General features: G+C 42.6%; 1 protein-coding gene and 1 long non-coding RNA gene across 2 annotated transcripts in view; one reads left to right on the top strand and one right to left on the bottom strand.

Moving 5' to 3' along the window:
* kcnk12 (potassium channel, subfamily K, member 12) overlaps positions 1 to 9,098 on the bottom strand; it is a 35,398-nt gene extending 26,300 nt beyond the window's left edge. Inside the window, exon 1 of the mRNA XM_061039521.1 lies at positions 7,784 to 9,098. Within this exon, the coding sequence (XP_060895504.1) occupies positions 7,784 to 8,123 (340 nt within the window). The 5' untranslated portion in view covers positions 8,124 to 9,098. The remainder of the gene's footprint in view (positions 1 to 7,783) is intronic.
* LOC132975169 (uncharacterized) overlaps positions 1 to 20,038 on the top strand; it is a 97,384-nt gene that overhangs the window by 30,887 nt on the left and 46,459 nt on the right. The window lies entirely within an intron of this gene.

The following is a 20,038-nucleotide window of genomic DNA, read 5'->3' as shown; positions in this document are numbered from 1 at the left end:
TGAATCTTCTTTCACAGATTGCAAACCTTTTCCCTCCCGCCTCCTGAAAGCACATTTATAACATACACCAACAGTAACACCAACACAGATGGTTTCTGTCCCAGCGAGGCGGTTAATCTAAACAAGAACACGACATCAAAGCAAAAAAACACAACCTGCCTCCAGGGATCCACGCTGTCTATCATGTGACATTTCAAACTGCTTGAATGCCAAAATGCACGCTCTGCTAGTCCGAGGTGGTTGATGTCTTGTAACGTCTGAGACATGTGAATTTCACAAGGCGGAGCACGGTGCCGAGAGCAACATTTGGTTTGCAGTTTCATTCAGGGATACATGGGTTCTGGTCAGGGAGGCGTGTAATAGTCACACAGACCTCACAAAGGTTTCAAATCAGCAGTTTTTTAACAACGGCACAAGTGGAGGAGGACGATAAACTGACTAAACCATTCGACTTGTTGTTTACTCACACTGCACAGTGACACAACGAGGGAGAGGATGTGCATGACATAATAAGCGTTTAGTGTTGTTTGGGTTGTCAAAAGTATGATTAATTAATTTGCACACGCTTGTTTCTGTTTGTTTGATCACAAATAATCACTTTCTTGATCACAGCAACTCAAATATTTTTAGGCAATTACAGGCATGTCCTCTTTGGCTTTGTGTAGCGGAGGCAGAGGGTCAGAGCTAGTGTTCATTAACTGGACTCTGCAGACTGTTCGCTGAGTCTGTAACATCTGTACTCATTTCTCAGCCTCTACATGGTGCAGAGTTACACAAAACAAGACTGGATGATGCATCGTCTCTCTTACTCGGGGGGGAACTCTAATGTGCCTGATGTGATTTTGCAAATAAACTTGAGATCCTAAACACAGACGGGGCGATTTCTAAATTCTCATTCCGATTCTGCAAATGTAGAGGAACAATGTATTTCGGCTCTATGGCTTGACTTTTAGAGGTAAAATGTTCTTTGAGTTTCCTGTCAGAGGCGCTGAAGTTTTATAACAGACAACGTTTCAAACCCATAAGTGCCATTTGAGATGCGTAAAAAATCAGCTTCTTTGAAAACTGGAAGTTTCATTCTAGGACTGTGATCTGAGTGAAAAAAGACTGAAATACATGTATGACTTAAAAGGTATAATATGTGACATTCTTTACATTAATATAGCAAAATCTGGAGCTTTACAGCAGTGGCTCTGATTCAAATATACACCAATAAGTCTATTTTCGACAGAGCACGCTGCAAGCACTCGTCAAGCTGAATAGAATAGATCGACCCGGAGAGGAAGAGAGACGAGGAAACACACATCTGGTCAATTTCAAAATAAAAGACAATACACAGACTCCCAAATGTATATTCCATCACTTTATCAACATTACGTCAAGACAGGAAGCGAATGAACAGCAAATCTACCTCACATGACAAATCAACATGCTGTATGCATGTTTTTATACAGACCCAGTGGGGCAGTGCACAGGCCATCAGATGGAGCAAAACTGTGGCGCTGATGTAAGGCACAGTATGCGTGATAGTTGCGGGTTAGCCCTGCAACCACTTGGGGGAAGAAAATGGCCCCACCCACTCACTAATTCTGCTTGCAGAGGCATAACTGCGGAGTGTCATTGCAAGAGTGCAACTGAAGAAGAAACAACAGACTTTCCAAACTGAAGAAAAGACTAAAAAGATATAATTCAAACCAACTTTGGGATGCAAACCCAGAACCCGTGGAGATTCCCTCAAACGGCTGCACTCGGCTCAAACTTGAATGTTGGGACACGGAGGTGAGAGGGGACAGAGGGACAGAGGAGGCGTGGCCAAAGAGAAGTTTTTTTTAAGTTTCAGAGACTGATGCTAAAGTGCGACATCGACTGGACATCTACTCTGAAAGTCTCATTTTATACTTTGAAGGGAAGGTGAAGAAACTTAAACAAAAGGGAGCTCATGCTTAAATGACCAATATGTGACTCTGACCCCTAGTGTTTAAAATGGGTACTACAGTCCAAATTCAAAATATAGGAGAGAGCTGTCTCCACCCGCCCCCTTCCTCCCTTGAGTCAGTGAGCATGCAGGTTGCCATGTCGCAGAGACTGAAGCTTCAGCGTTTAGCCAGCTCTGCATCGTAACCTTTCTACATTCTAACTTCTCTCCATTTTTCAAAATAATAATCTAATAATTCAAAACTGTACCCAAAAGGAAACTGGTTCCCATCCCCAAAGGCTTCTCTGGATCTGAACTGAAGAAGCCTATTGATGAGATGTGAAACATCTTTAAGAACATCAAACATGCCAAGTTGCCTTTTGGATAAAACTTTGAAAAACTGTACACACAAATTTCATGTGATATCAGCAGTCACAGATGATTCATGTTTTTTTTTTTTGTTCTCGACCAACGCTGGAGGGAACAATCTGTCTTTTAAGTTACTGGATGCTCTTTTATGTTCAACAGTTTTTCAGATTTTCTCTTTAGTTTTGGGTGCTTTTGCTGAAAACCCCATGCACGCTGTTACGGGAAACAAAGTCAATACCAAACACACACAGGACCACAGGTTTCAATTTTGATTTGTGCAGCTTTAAGCTGCATGTTTAAAGGTATTTCTCATACAAACTGATGTGACACTAACAAACAGCAACCCAGAAGAGAAGGGAAACCATACAGCTGCTCCAACACCTCTCTTTGCAGTCTTAACTGAGAGTGTACATCACAGTACAGCTATTAGCTTAATGAGACCCCTTTGAATACCACAGTTCATCCTAGAATCAGCGCTTTTGAGAGGGAAGAGACGATGCCTGTCCCTGTGAATCTTTAGAGAAGATCACGCTGTCATCTTACAGCAGCACCAGTTCCATGCAGTCAGGGTTTAGCAGGATGTCATCTTCTCCTAACTGTGCCCTCCCCTGACAACTGCCTGGTGGTTAAATGTGCCTCATTTAAAGGACAAAACTGCACCGAATGTCTGTTTTTGTGCTGTTTGTTAAACTGTCCTATTTGCTTTGTCTAGCTTTTGTGGCTTCTCTGAGTGGGCGGATAATCTTGTGATGGAGCAAGAAGCTGCAGCAGTGGCTGCCAGGGGCAAGAGGAGGCGAGTCGAGTCCATCCCCAGGAATAAATAGCCCAGAACACAATCCAAAACTCGCAGCTGAGTATTATGTAAAAAACCTGCCAAACCACTAACTGCCATAACTGGTCGGTCCCACTTCATCTTAACAAGTTGAAAGTCTCAGATCAAACAGCCGTCAGTAAGTACTCTTGCATTTTCGATGAGTGTTCCCATTGAACCACTTCAAACGCAACACAGCGTTCCCTCCAAAATGTCATTACAGTAACTTACAATTAGACCAACGGGCCCTGCAAACGGCCGCAGAGAGCCGTCCTAATTGGCAGGCAGCAGCTATCAATCAGCCTGGCGCGCTATAAATAGCTTTTCTTATGAATAGAAACAAACTCTTGTGCCCTCTTTAATGAGCGTGATTACAGTAAAGCTGCGTCTGAAGATGTAGGGCAGGACAACCCATCTTAGAGTTTTGATGCTGACAAAAACACAAACTCTTCGATCCAAGGCTTCAACGAGATGAGACAAAACTACAACAAGAGCCTCAAGAGCCACGCTGGCAGCACTTTGGGTTTGCAGAGAAAATGCTGATCATCCACTGATCGTAAGATTTGCTGTTTGATCAACATCTCAAAAAGTGTCCTCCTCGGGCAAGATACTGAGCCGTTGGTGTGTGAATGACAAAGATTAGATCCTGATGGGCAGGTTGGCATCTTGTACAGCAGCTTCTGCCATCGGCGTATGATTGTGTGTACAAGAGAGTAAATGTGGTTTGTAGCCTAAACGCTTTGAGTTGTCCAAAGATTTAAAAGACAGTGTGAGTGAAGAACATCGACTATTTACCATCTTTGCAGGCTGTACTTACACACAGCTGTCCTTCAAGCTCGATGGTAATAATGATGCTAAAATGGTAACTGAGGCAATGGCAACATATTGATGCTAACCATGGATGTATTATCGGAAATGCATACCATGTCAATTTTAATTTTTTTCATACTTTCGAGTACCATAGAGATGTCAGAATATTTCACTGCACTACAGAAAAACTCACAGGATCCCCAAAGTCCTCAGGACCCATCCTCTGGGGTCCTGTGTGTGATGGTCTCTGCATAATTTAATGCCAAACCATGAATCAGATCAGATTTGATTGAATCTCTGTTCTTGTTTGATGAAGATATTTAGAGAAAAGTCAGCTGGATTCATCCTCTAAGCACCAAATAAATCTGTACTAAATGCCACATCAATACCTCCAATGGTTGTTGGGATATTAAAGTCTAGGCTGTGTTGGGGAACTGACTGTAAGACCGACCAGTATATATTAAAATGTCCAGCCATGCCCGCCACATGGCTGAAAAGTTGAGGCCGACAGGAAGTCTGTGACCTTTGAAACATCTCTTCTTGTTTTGTTGCCAGCTGAGACATTTCCATGACACCTGGGCGACTGCAGAAGAAGTTTGAGTGAAAACCTCCAGCACAACATTTTAAAAGTGTTTTTTTTTTGCCCAGTGCTGTTTGCAAGGACATGAATACACATCTGAACCTTTCAGTCCTTAAAGTGCTCAGAGGAAATGGAAATTTTAAGAAAAAATCGACAATTTCATGACAACTGGGCAGGAAGGACAATGTGAGACGATCAAAAGCTCAAGAACTTCTACTGAGTGGACTCTGTGATGAGATTTGAGTTTTCAGAGGAAAGCTTAAGTTGTAAAAAATAAAAAAAAATAAAACAAAGAGCTGATTCTGTTGCATATGTTTTTGTGCCTCTGTGAACAGAAATCTGCAGAGTCTGAAAGCAGAGGACAAGTTTGTCAGTGTGGGCAGCGTTCTTCTTTCCATTTGGAGTATGAGTCGTTTTGTCCTTTAGTGTTTCTGCAGGATCTGGTTATGTAAAGGTAAAGAGTCCATGTGGAGCGAAAAAAGGTGGACTGCACCAGCCTTAAAATGCTATCCTGGAACCATAAGGTCATCATCTGATGAAAATGTGTTATTGTAGAGAGCTCTATGAACAGATTCTGGCATTAACGGGCAGATAAAACCAAGCAGAAATCACTCACTCATTCCCACCTCCCTTTTCACTATATAGTGAGTTATATGTAGTGGACTATATAATGCATTTATTCTGCAAAATTTAAAAAACATGTCCGACACTACTCGCCCACAGTGCCGTCATTGTTGTTGCAAAACTAAAACTTGCAGCTCAACTCCGCCCGAGGATCGAGAATAACCTAAACTAATTATTTGTACTCACAGACTGGTCGTGTGCTTGTCATCACCATTTGGACAAACTACCGTTACTTCCCTGACAATCTTTCTTGATTAAAAAAGATCATAGATTTCAATAAAAATGCTCCAAATAGGGGGCGCTGGTGGCGCAGTTGTTAGTGCGCGCGCCCCATGTATGGAGGCTGTGGTCTTCCAAGCGGACGGCCCAGGTTCAAATCCAGCCTGTGGCTCCTTTCCCGCATGTCATTCCCTACTCTCTCTCTCTCTCCCTGATTTCTGACTCTATCCACTTTCCTATCTCTCCATAAAATGCACAAAAAGCCCAAAAATAAATCTATAAATCTAAAAAAAAAAAAAAATGCTGCCAATATGAACTTTATTGTGTTTCTGTGGTCCTCCTCTCGTCAGTCAGAGAGTTAAACACCACTACCAGCTCATGAAATATATTTAAAACGCAATGCATGTTGGTATATATTGCTCGGATAGTGACCATCGGTTGTACACTACTTTTCACAATGCATTGTGGGATACAATGAGTGGACTACATAGGGTATGATCACGCACGCTCTGAGAATTTGGACAAGCATCAAGTCAAAGATGTTGCTTCTACACTCCAACTCTATTCTTGTGTCTGAAGTTAATAGTTGGGTTTGTAAGTACCTCAAGTTAAAAGACGTTTTGCCCTGAATAACCTTGATGTCACTTGTGTGAGGAAATGCTTGCAGCAGAGCTCGAGACAAACATGCAGTCCCTCCCAAAGGCTACACTGCCATCAGATGATTAACCAGACTGCATTTGTTAAAACTAGTTTTTTAGGCAAAGCTGAGATATGTTGGGTTTTTTTTGTTTCCTGTTTGTCCCGAAGCTGGAAAACAGAACACTAGTTGCAACACAAATGACCATTAAATCTGTCCAAACCTCTGTGTAAACGAGTGCCTCAACCGGCCGCAGCCTTACTTTTCATGCTTCAAAGTAAAAAGTGTGGAGGCGCATCAAGGGGAGCAGTCGAGTGTCACTGCTGATTTTAAAACCTGCAGCAGAGTCAGAGCAGGGAGGAGCATGCAGAGTGCACAGGGGATGCCAAGGCTGATAGAGATGTGTGGGGAGGCCCCCCCAAAATCCCTTTTATATCCGCAGCTCACAAGCGTGTTGAAAAAGTAGCACACAAGCCTGAGGGAAGGAGGGGGGGGGGGGGGGGGGGGGAGAGAAGGAGATCAAAGAGAGACAGAAATCCAGACAGAAAACCCCGTGCAAGTCTGAGGAAAAAGACAAAAACCTGCAGACAGACATCATCCTTTGTTCCCCCCCAAGCAGCTGAGTCAGTTTATCTGATCCGCTAGGCTAGGGGAAGACTGCGCTGTTGCATGACAACTGGAGCACAAAGACATTCAACCTGCTTCGGACATGTATACAAACACAGCTGCCGTGGTTTACCCTCCTGCGTCTGTGTATCTGAGAGCAGAAAGTGGAGGGGGCCAATAAAGCTCTCCTCCTGACAGGTCTACAGTAAATAAAGTTCTGACAGGTCTTCTGCTCCTGTGGAGCCATCAGTTTTCCTTATCACTCCCTACACCCCCTGCTTTCAATTACCCGGAGGAGCTGGAGGCATCCCAGAGTGTATGTTTGGTGTATTTGTGTCTTCAGCGCAAGGTCAGAGATAGACGGATGCTGTCAGCTCCAGTGATCACCTGGACCTTGTTTATTTGTTCACCCATCCACACTCACTCCCTCACTCCCTCACGCCTCTCCAGCAGTCAGCGAGGGAGGGGCAGAGGATACAACCAAGCGGGCGTTGGGGTCCATCAGGCATGCAGTGCAGCTCACCATTGGCCCTCAGGCTGCCCTGCGAGGGACACTTGCTCTTTTCTGACCTATCGCACGAGTAAATGTTAAAATGAGGGGGGGGGGAGCAGACGGGGCTTCTCATTGACATTCCTGCCGGTTTTTGAATGAAAATGTGGCAAAAAAAAAAAGAGCGAGAGACTGCACCCATGGGTGCTGTCCTATAGCCAGAGATGAGTGTGCCGTTCCTGGCATGCAAGGCGAGTCAGATGTCGCCCCGTTGCCAGAGTCCCCTCGCAGCCAAAATGTAACACATGAGTGGAAAAAAACTAAAAAATGTTAATCTGTTATTCTGCATGTACAACCAGTGGAAAGAGGCAGCCTGAGGGATGGAAGCTCCACTCCTTTTCCCATCCAGACTGTCACTAATAATGAGGTTATTTAACAAGCAGGACACATATTATTATTAATTATGTAACTTATTGGCATGCATGTTAATTTGAGAGAAAAGGTCCTCAAATTGGCTGCCAATGCCACCCCCACTTGGTCAAATAATCAAATTATCTTAATTGTGTAAACTGATGCATTGTTGATTTTTATCCTCTCTTACTATGTGCTTGGAAACACATGGTTTCATGTGAAATAGTGCATGTTTTTAACAAGTATGCCTGCAACCAAAATGGACATAAAGGTCAGGGGAATTAGTAAAATGCTGCATATAGATCACCAACCTATAGTCGACACCACAGTTCCAACAAAATAAAAAGCTCCTGTAAAATCCCATCGTGGCCTCAGAGCGTCCGCCCGGATCCCGGCGGCGATGGCAGCCTCGTACTCCCGCAGGAAGGAGTTGAGGTCCTGCAGGCTGATGTTGAAGGTCTCGCTGAAGTTGTGGAGCGTCCCGTTCCAGCGGCCGTGAGCCCGCAGCTCGGAGGGCCTCTCGATGGCCGAGAAGACCGCGGCGCCGCACAGCAGGTACAGGACGATGAGGACGGCGAGCAGCACGAATCGCCCGTTGTCCTCGTTCAGGTGCAGGGAGCGGCAGTCTTGCAGTCGCTGGCCAGGCATCATCCAAATTTCAGCACCAGGCGCGCGTCGGACAGCGACAAGCTCCACATCGGAGGCGGCATTCACTCCGCTGCAGGTGTCCCCTGGAAGTCACTGTCCTGCTGCTCTCTCACTGCACTTCTTCTGAGGGAAACATTTCCACTGGCGAGCCCTCCACGTTGTCCCATTGTAGTTGTAAAGTGAGATTACGTAAAGCGGAGAGGCTGAGAAAAAAAACGCTCCACTTGTGGATTTTAAGTCTGTACATCCACGACAGAGTTCACGAGGAAAGCTGCAGGCGCACGGTTTCTTATCAGACACATTTTCTGAATAGTTGTTGCAATGCAGTTAGTGTTTTTTTTAGTGGACTGCAGCTTAAATCCAACCAGACGCGCGCCCAACGCTTCTTTGTCCAAAATGCAAGCAGTGGTGTGGTAGTATCCTCTGGTGTCCCCTGCACCAAAAATGTCTCACAGCAAAAGACCAGCAGGACGCACGAATCCCTGCAAGTTACAGATCTAAATCCCGATCATGTCCTCAGATAAAGTCATCTATCCTCAAGGCTCGCTCAGAGTGTGGATCTGCAGCTTTTCATGTGTGGCACATAACATCCTGTCAGCGCATATGGTGAGATCATTCTTCGCTATATGAACTGGAGGCTACAGCATCCCGACACTTTAAAAAAGGAAGAAAAAAAAACCAGCAGATTGAATGAGGCGTTCAGGCTGTGCAGAGGGCTGAGGAGAAGCAGTATATCCCCGTGCGTCCTTAGATGAGGTAGTCCTCAGATAACAGATCTACATGTTCACTTGGAGAGCAGCCGCGTTACTTCGTGCCATGCGCACTGAGGGGCTTACACACTCACTGTGGACTGGACTCACATGCAGAAGCAAATACACACTCTGGAATTAAGCTGCTCAATAAGTGTCTTACATCTTCAACACGGAGCTGGAACAATAATAATATGGACAATGGAGAAGTCATCAGTTATGGAGAAAGCATTCAGATCATAAAGTGAAAGAAGCCATGAAACTGTCTCACTTTCAAATTAAATCTCCAAATTCCCAAGATCTAAATTTTGCATAGTTACCTTGAACTTAATCCTGATTGGATATTTTTAGTCAGTACAACGGTTTATCAAAACAAACCAAGTACAGCTCACAGATCAGACAAATATTTAAAGAGACATTTGAATTTGATGTTGTTAGTGACATGCAATGACCAAAACATTAGATTAGAACTAAATTAGAACCAATTCTTAAAAAAAGAAAAGAAAAGAAGAGGGACAGTGGATTCAGAGTCAGAAATCTGGAGGAGAGAGAGTGGGGAATGGCTGTAGGGGCGCCACAGGCTGGACTCGAACCTGGGCCGCCCGCTTGGACATGCACACATTATAAAAACCACTAATGAATATTCTAAAGAAATGATGTTTCATACTGCTGCTTTAAGCGTAAAAGTATTGCCAACAAATTATGCTTCAAGTAATGAAATCAGAAGTGATCCAGAAGTGATGACATGGCATCCATGTTTTAATTAATGATAAAAAAAAGTCTATAAATATCACAGATTTATAAAGAAGTGGTTCACAACCTTAACTTTGGAGCCCCCCTATTGCACAGAAGAAAAAGCTGAGACCGCCCCCTCAGGACACACACAAAAAAAAAATGATACAAAAATGAACATGCCTTAATTGATTTAATTAGAACCCAAATTACAAGTGTGGCTTATTCATTTTGTTTAACATAGAGACAGTGTACATTAATGAACATGAACATGTAAATATGCCAGATGTTTGCCCCGGGCTCATTTCCATCTGTAGTCACTTGGCAGGTCGGTGGTTCACACGTATACAAATATATATATAATCACAGTGACAAGCAAAAACCAAACCACAATTAAGTATTAAGTAGCCTTTGAGTGAGGAGACATGAACTTTGAACAAGGTGTAAGTGTGGTATCATTATTTTGGTCAATATGTGCAAATCTAATTCATCCAGATTAATCTCAAGGTTTTTAAATTTGTCTTTTTTTATCCCTTTATTCTAGAGACAGGACAGTGGGTAGAGTCAGAAACCGGAGAGAGAGAGAGAGAGTGAGGATCGACATGAGGGAAATGAGCCTCAGGTCAGATTTGAACCCTGGCCGCCTATTCTCAAGGATTTAAGCCTCTGTACATTGGACGTGCACACTAACTGCTAGACCATCAGTCCCCTATCTCATGTGTTTTTTCACAACTGATCAATAAACCAATCAGTCTTATCGATGTAGGAAACCTAAAGGTCAAATCTGTAAGATGTAAAACAACAGGAGGAAAACGCAGATCCTCAAAGTTTGAACACTAGATGTTGAGATTAAAAAAAAAAAAGATCAGACTCATAGATGACGATGCATTATGCACTGAAATGTTTGACCTCAGTCCACAAAGTGCCTAGATGTAAAATCTCAGTTTGCAAAGCAATGAACCTACAGTGTGTCTCTCTGAAACGAAGAGAAGTGATATACTTATTAAGAACGACAACATTATACCAAAACACAACACATCAATCTGCCCAAAGGATTTATTTGTGGGTCTATGCAAACTGCAGGACAGTGGTCAAAGACAGACATGATCTCATCCTGCTGTCACTGTTTCACCTGATTTAAGGGGAAAAGCAGCCTGCATGCTTTTACAACCTGACACAGGTTTTATTGGGAAGATTAGGAGTTTTCCAAAGCCCTCATTTAACGGGATTCACTTCCAGGTTTGTCCCTGTGGCAGAAAAAAGATAACTACAGACCCTGCATGGCTGAACACATTTACAGCAAGTCAGCACTTCCTATTGACATTCTGCAGAACAAAAGACATGCGTGAGTGAACTCTTACAAGGCGCACAAGGCTCAAATTACGGTTTTAAAAAGAAAAAAGAAAAAGAAGAAGAGGGAATATCCTTTTTGGGTTTGTTGGACACGCAGTGGAGAATGTAACAAAATCAATGACGACCTAGAGGAGCTGATCCGTGAGACTACCTGAGGAAACATCGACTGAGGCTTAAAAAAAAGACACATTCAGAGACTGGTAGAGTAAGCGGTGATTCAGGAGTGACGTTAAAGTGTTATAAAAATAAAGACAAATAATAACTAATCCTAAAGAATGATGGCGGTTAAGAAGAGAAGAAAAGTTTGCTTTGGATCCGACCTGTTGTGATTATTCCTGTAATGAGACGACTCAGTGAGGTCACATAGGATGGCTGTATTGATTAGGCTTTCTAATCCCGCTAATTGACTTACAAATATCAAGGCAGAATACAGAACGAGGCCATGCTCAGCGCGGTCATCTCAGCGGCTCACAGTCTGTCCTTGTCAGTCCCCGTCACTGGCTCAAAAAATGTCCAGAAGCGGCGGGACATTAATGTAATAGAAGAAGACAGTCAATAAAACTCTGCAGCATTGACAGGAGGCTGGAACGGTACTTAACTCTTTGTCATACAGAAAATGTGCATTCATAGATCCAGCCTCTTGGTTTCAAATGCAAACCAATGTTAAAGTGCTTTTGACCATCCGATGTAGCATAAGACGGAGCTGGATCGATAGGTACGGCGAGCGGCAACTAGTGAAAGTGACCTCAAATCGGTTTGCTGAGTGTTGTAGTACTTGAAATAGGTCTTGGTCTCAAGTCCACTTTTTTGAAGGTCTCGGTCTCATCCTGGAATCGAAACTATTTTGACTCGGTCTTGTCTCGGTCTCAGACTGAGCAGAATCTGGACTTTAAATCAAGGCCGGTCAAGACCACCACTATTTTTCCACGTCATTACTGTGATTAGAAGGACCTTCCGGTTTTAGATGCGACGACTCTACCATCTGAGCTACAGCCGCCCTAGATGCCTTGGTCTCGGAGCACTCCGGTCTCCGTAATGCAAACGTTAGCAAAGCTAACACCGACGTCCTCCTTGCAGCTAAACGTCTTTAATGTGGTTAAATTATTGATCAGGTGCCAGTTTATCCTGACACAGCTTACATACACCTGTATCTCCATTTTCTACATCAACATACTCCCATGTGATGTGCTGCTCCTGTGAGATGCTATCCGTCCTCTGAGCTTGTTTACATCCAGGTAGTAGAGCAGAGAGAGTTGAAACCTACAGCCGAGTGGTGAGCGGCTGCATTTCAGCTTGGGCACAATATTTCAACGGCAAAGAGGGCCCACAAAGAGAATTATCAATCATTAGTTTAACCCTCTTCCTGGTTCTCCTGGTGCTGACTAGTGAGGGTCACAACGTTTAATTGTTTAGTCGGCGAGTGACGCAGATTCCCAGTCGATACGGCATGAAGTTCATTTTGCTAATTGTTGCCCGTTTTAAAATTGACGATTCAGCAGGGTGGGCTTTTGTTATGGCATGCTTTGAAGTGTCAAAGACACACTAACACAAATCCACTCTGTGTCTTAATGGTCACTTCTGGAACTAAAAATACCGACATGGCGATGGCCAAAACGTCAAATTGGAGGATGTAAACGAGGATTCACAAACCAAATGTGTGACGTCAAAAGTAACTGTGTGCATTTCTTTTCCGCACACTTGTTCCTTGAATGCTCGGAAGCTTCCAGACAAACACTAAACATTCGATTCAGAGAGCATCAATGATGAGACATGCGAGGAAAACACTCATCAGTGGAAATGATGTGAAATACAATATGTTCCCCCTCTTCTGTCGTTTACATTCTCCTCCCACTAATTTACTCTCAGGGTCACGGGAGGCAGTAGACAATCCCAGCATGCACTGGGTGGAAGGCAGGGGCGTCATTAGAGACTCTCAGACTCACAGTGCAGACACTCATGCAAACCTCCCCAGGCAATTAAGAGTGTCCTCTCTCCTCCACCCCACCCCCCCCCCCCCCCCCCCCCCCCCCCCGACTGGGTGGGAGGAAACCGACGCAGCCGAGGCAGAAACTCATCCTGGGTTCAGATGTTTTCAGACATGACGAGACGCTGTTTCCATTTTTATTTAAACAGGTATAAAACAAGCAGATTGAGTCAGCCTCCAGTTCGTTTTAATCACAAATTATTTTTACATCCATAATCAATGGAAACACAAACAAATGATGTTAAAATTATCAATATGTAACTCTGACTCACATAGGATACAATATGAAACAGTATACGACACAATACGTTATGATACGATGAGATAGGATAAGATACGACAGGATAAAATAGGGTAGGATGGATAATAACAATAATAATAATAATAATAATAAACTTTATTTATATAGCACTTTTCAAAACAGGGTGACAAAGTGCTTTACAAAAAAACTAAATAGAGAAATGTGAGGGAGACAATACAGGAGTTCCAGAGATTATACAAATTAGAAGGATACAGAACAATTTAAAAACCAGCAAGAAATCACAGAAGAAAGAGGAAAAGGTAAATATAAAACCACCAACAAGATAAAAGGAATGAAGGAAGCAGATTAAAACCATAAAAGGATAAAAGAGATTAAAGATACTGCCCTGGAAACTACCATAATTAGGAATAAAATAATTATCTAAGACAGCCTTTCCCAAACTTAAAGACTGCCACGGCCCACTTTGAAATACAAAATTACTCCGGGGCTCATTATACATTTTTTTTATATGACTACATCTTTCAGTAAGGGTAAATTATTGGACATTGCAACGTGATATTATGGCAAGACAGACACAAAAGTTTACTAAACAATATGTCCATGAATAGTCATGACACGCCTCACTAATCACTTAAAGGGTTCACTCATGGTAAATCATCATTATTGTGATATTTATTTTATTTTTAAAATTGGTGGAGGGCTTTTCGCGGCCCACCAGCAGTACCCACACGGCCCACCAGGGGGAAGCACTGCTCTAAAATATTAAAACAATAAAAAAATAAAAACTATACGATATGATAGCAAACAATAGGATATATTATACAATAGGATACGATGTGATAGGATATAATATGACAGGATATAGAAGATACGATAGGATACAATATGAGCGATATGATAATATAGGATACGATGGGAGTGGATAGGTTAGAATAGCATTCGATTCAATTGGATACGTTTAGGTACGACATGGTACAGTATGTTCTGACACAATCCACTTTATTGTCCCCTTGGAGAGATGTTGTCTCTGACTCCAGTGCTGCACACATTCAGCTTCCTCCTCCACAGTGGAATTATTTCTACAGACGGTTTTGCAGCTGCCCTGACAAATCATGTTCTTTTGCATGCAAAACACACACAAGTGGTACATACACCTTAATAACAACACGCTCCTTGAACTTTGACCCTCTCGCTCAAACATCTGTGGTGTACAGTATGAATATTGATGAAAAAAAAAGGTTGCCTTAGCAATACTAAACGCAGGACCCTGACTTCCCCCAGTGCAGTGAGACAGAATATGAAAAAGTCAACCAACATACTAGGATTTTTTGGCATTCTGCACTTGCTGAGACATACTGAATCAAACTAAACAACAGGGTAGTGTGTGTATCAGAGCGCAGCATTAAACAGTAAATGCACTCTAGTAATGGCTCGGCACGCTCTTTGGTGTCCCGTTACAGAAGACACAGAGGGCATCTGGGAACGACCGAGGAGAGACAATCCTTCAGAGTGCAGCAACAGGAGCTCCCGCCGTGAATAAGGATGAGGAAGACAAAGGAGGACACACAGCCACTTACAGTGACAAATGAAACTACAAGACGAGGCGATGAGGGATTTCCTCTCACCCCGCTGAGTTGTAGCTGCTCCCAAATGATTGAAAACACACGTTGGAATCAATCACTTTGGCATCCTCAAAAACGCTTCACACGGGACAATTTAATGGATAAATGTAATGCGATTCCTTCCACAAGTCCAACGCGAGGTTGATGCAAGAGAGAAAAGCAAAAAAAAAAAGGAGGATTGCACAGTAATGTGGAAAAGAGTGAGGGTGTATTGATCTGGATCTGACTTGACAAGGCCAATTTGCTTGACACAGCCCTCTGAGATTTGAGAGGAACCCTGCCATGGAGGCGTTAGAGGGGATTGACTCAGAGCAGAGCAACAAACACCTTCACAGCAGGGGGGCAAAGGTCAAGACAGCTTTGTGTCCATAATGGTTCAAATCAAGAAGAAGAAGAAGAAATGTGGCATGTAAAACAAATCCAAGAAGATTTAACGTCCATGTCTGTCTGTGAAATGATTCTGCAGCTCATACATGTTCTGGTTCTTTCTTTCATGACTAAAAAAGTGTTTCATTGTTGTGTTTCCCATTATGACTCAGGGTTTCCCTTTTTTATCTCTGAAACGAGCACAGACAAAAAGTCCAAGTCAATCTGAGCGTCTGTAACCACCTCTGAACTTCCTGGTATTTTGAGCTTGTGCCATTTTCTGTGTGTGTGTGTCTGTGTTTGTGTGTGTGTGTGTGTGTGTGTGTGTGTGTGTGTGTGTGTGTATATGTGTGTGTGTCTGAAGGTGTATGTGTATGTGTGTATGTGTGTGTGTGTGTATGTGTGTGTATGTGTGTGTATGTGTGTGTGTGTGTGTGTGTGTGTGTGTGTGTGTGTGCTTTTAAAGAAACCCATTTCCACACTCCTCCAGCTGAGGAGAATGTGCCATCAAGAATCAAATTAGATTTACAGTCCAACAACAATAATCTCCTCTGAAGCGGAGGTGGATTATTGTCAGGTAGGTTTATGTACAGGTGGTTCATTCTGTAACCTGCATTTCATTGTGTTACAGAAACTCTGTGTGTCCACCGTGCCTCGGCAATGGATCAAGGTTTTCGAGCCCTCTGTGAAGAGATATGATTTTCCATCTAAGTGTTCTGTTTTGTGTTTCAAAGTGTGAATCTGTTTTGGTTAAGATAACTTTCAGTGAAAAGCATCAGCGCAGCCCCGAGGGCAACATCAAAAAAATGCTTTCAAAAACATTAGTTTTAGCCTGAGATCTTCAAATCATCTAATGTTGTGTAACATGAGGATGAAAAGCAAAGTGAGTCAAAGATTAAAACACATTTAATTCAGGCAAGCCAGGATGAAAGAGAAACATCACTTTGAAATTCTACCCAGGGTCTCCTGCAGAAAACAACTCGTAAATGAAATGATGGAGCAGAAAGGTTAGCTCTCCTCATGTCTTCCTGTGGAGAGACAAAACACAGAACAATACACTGTCACCTGCTGTCTGTGGCCAATCAGGGAGCAGGACACAACCCGTCAAGTTACCTGAGGTCATGTTTTCCTTTTTCGTTCATTTATTTAAGTATTTTGTCATTTCCTGTTTTACTTTGTTCTTACCCGTGTCTCTGTCTTTCAGATCCTTCTCCTCATGTCTCTTTTCCCCCTGATTGTCTGTTTATTGAAATCCTGTTGTTGCCAGTTGGTTGTGTTTCCTCGTTCCAGCCTTTTTTCTTCTGCAGAGGCTTTTTAGGTCGGGTACAATCACTTCTATCTGAACCACTTCTCTTGCCCGCTTCCATCGCTGCAACACCTGTTGACCTGATAACTGCTCTCATATCTGGCAAACCGAGGGGCGTCCAAAACGGCCATTTAAGGGTCGCCTTAAAACCGCCGCCTACCTTCTCTGGTCCAAACAAATCCAGAGCATTCAGGAGCAGAATCTAAAGTTAGAAGGAGGACATACTGGCTGCTGCATTGTTGTCAGAGAAGCCAGCACTTCAACATGTTTCCTTAATGATCAGATAGTAAGGTCACTTTCTCATTTCAGTCAGTACAGGGGAGTACCGGGGGAAATAGCACCTTGAGCTCCTATCTCTCCCTTTCTCATTATATTACCGCATGTCGCTATCTGTAAATCTGAGTTACCATCCTAGAGCTATGTGCATCTATCCCCTCGGCTCTTTTTATGGATCTTTGTATTTCTGAAGCCTCAGCTGTGTTAGCCATTTCTCAGCTTGAACTTTTGTACGACCTCTCGCATCCTTTTTTTTCGAGAGGATCCTCTTGTGCAGAAACCTATTTCTCTCACACACTCATGACAACAGCCCCAGTCATCGTCTGGTCCGCAGCGAGAGCTCGAGAGCTTTGCTGCAGCTTTTCCAGCGTTAGTACACCTTTTTCAAATCCTCCACTCACCTTTTTTCAACAACTCACAGCATCTCAAGGGCAAGCCAGCGCAGCGGATTTAAAAAAAAACTAACATATCATAACTTTCCAACAAGCTAGTCTGTAAGCGTCCCCCAGGGGTATTTTAGCTTACACATTGCAGGCTCTTATACTGTCATCATCTTTTATTATCAAACACCACTTCAGGATGAGAAGCTAATAAGCGAGAGGAACGCCTGACAGTGGATAAACCTACAGTGGAAGCTTATCTCCTCAAAACATGCTCATGTTAGAAAACCACTGTCAGCTGCAGGAGTGATGCAACACTATTTACTTCCACATTCATCTCGGCTGGTCGTGTTTTAATGCAGACTAGATGAAAACAGAGCCTTGATTAGTTGCACCACCGAGGGCTTAAGCCTTCTTCTCTCGTCTTCTAAGACCGGTCGTCAATCTTACACCTGGTCAGGAGGAGGAAGCGTAAAGTCTCGATCTAGGCCGTCACTGTAGTGTTGCACCCTTGAAATGAACTCGTCCATCTTCACTTTTAACAACTTTTATTAAAGAAATGCCCCACAGCTTTACACAAGCTTCGTTTTTCAGCGTACACACACCTCTGTGTCTTCTTCACTGAGCCTCCCTTAAAGGGCCGGTGTCTTAAAGGCTTTATATGTGATTTTTCACTCTTAAATATATAAATCAAGTCTATCCTCTGAAAATAACTCTGTGAGTCATGACTGTCTACAATGGGTGTAACACCCGAGTCCCACTGTCTGTGATGTTTTCAGAGTTTTCAGAGTCCTATCTTCACTTTGTTTACATCGCCAGGACGGCCGGCTGACTCCTCCCCTCACGTATAAAAGTTGTTTAATTGAGGGACTAGAGAAAAGAAGAATAACATACTGTACTCACTGCTTAACTGTGTTTCTAGATCACGCTCATTTCAGGTAAATTTACATGCAGTGTGAAGATACGAGCATAATAAAGATCGCTAGCATTAGCATGCTAACACAACAATGCAGCGCAAGTTGTTTTGGTGTCATGCTGGTGCTCAAGGGCGACATCTGCTGGATCAAAAAAATCACATATAAAGACTTTAAAGGGCCAGCGTCTTAATCTTAAAAGGTAGATAATAAAACACACAGTATTTACTGTTTATAACTTTGTTTTCTTTTACTGATGATCTTAGAAATATAAATTAACTTAAATAATTCTGGAAATTAAATTAGTTTAACTAGACACACTGATATAACAAAATGACAGAAAAAAATGTGAAAATATGAAAAAGCATTTTCAGCGCGTTACCATAGCAACAACATTAAAAACGTCAACATTAAACTGCTTATGATGGCGCGCCTAATCTTCAGACTTCACAACGAGCAGGCGGGGAGAGAGTTATGAGAAATCCACCGGACATGTTTTGATTCTGTAGGAGGGACAAGTTCTATTTGCACTCTACTGCCTTCAAATTGCCTTATTTTTTGTATATTTTGTATATTTGTATATGTTATTATTGTTTTTATTATTATTATAATTTTTATTTGACTATGTTTAATTTTAATATTTTATTGTTGGCATTCATTGTGGACAGCAAAGAAAGAATTTCATTGTACAGGGAAACCTGTTTCCTACTGTGCACATGACAATAAACATTTTTGAATCTTTGAATCTTAGGAGACATCATCGGCGTCCACAAGTCCATCACCTGTCGGGGTCATCGGCAGGTTGTCACTGGCGCTGACAGGATGTCAACATTCCCTCTGAAGTGGTGTTTAAACATCATTCAGGCCAAAATTGGCTTCAATACTTTTCACTTCATGAGTTACATGAGAGGATGCCAAAACCAGCAGCATGAGACATGTGCAGAGTTTTTCTGTTCAGATTCTCTTTATTCTTTTAAAGACCACAACAACAAACTGAAGCCAAACTTTAAAGAACAAAAAAAAAAAAAAACAGCAGAAGGAGAAAAAAGCAGCGAGGTTCTTTCTATTAATTGCTTGAAAAAGGGCTGATCGGACAGCTTTACATCCCACGGGCTGCATCCCTGCTTTCCTGCAAATCCCCTGAAGCAGCAACTTTCACGCTCGAGTCGTTTCGCTATGAAACCAAGAGCAATGGAATAAATAAAAAGTATATCAGGAAAAATTCCACTTCACTTCTATGTGTCTTTACTTATTCAACACTGGAAGTTCTAAAAAAGAAAAAGTGGATTTATTTACGACAGAGAAGCGTCATCTCCGGGAGAGAAAATCCGACTGATCCACAAAGACGATGCAGATTTCCGCTTCATGTTCTGCGTCACTTAAAGCTGACTCATTCGACCCAACCGAGACTTTGCACTGTACGGTGATGGAAGTCTGACTCTCCCAGCGCTTCATTCATCACGGTGACAAGTCGCTTACAGGATGTTGTCTGTCTCTCCTCCAGCTCTGTCTCTCTCTGTTTAAACACTTTCCCACTATACTCTTCTCATTTAGATGTGCAGAGATGATAGCATGGGCAGCACAAAACACACCCGGGATCCTCCAACAGAAAACACACAAACACATGCTGCCGTTAGTCTTTGCACAGAGTACGTGGATACTCCTGTGATATCAATCAATCAATCAAACTTTATTTGTACAGCACTTTTCATACAACAAATGTATCCCAAAGTGCTTTAACATCAATATTTAATCAAACAGCAACAACATGTCTCCCTCCTCCACCCCCACTATCCCACAATCCAAAAACAAAGATAAAAATAACTAGATAAGAACAGGTACTGAGGAAACACTATCATTTATTGTAAACGAGGAAACACAGGAGGTTCAAAATGTAATAAAACTAGATGAAATGAGATTCAGTTAAACGCTCTACTAAAAAGGTAAGTCTTGAGTTTGCTTTTAAAAATGTTT

Source organism: Labrus mixtus, chromosome 6 (assembly GCF_963584025.1).
Source record: "Labrus mixtus chromosome 6, fLabMix1.1, whole genome shotgun sequence".
NCBI classification, from domain to species: domain Eukaryota; kingdom Metazoa; phylum Chordata; class Actinopteri; order Labriformes; family Labridae; genus Labrus; species Labrus mixtus.
This window is presented reverse-complemented; position numbering and strand designations above follow the sequence as displayed.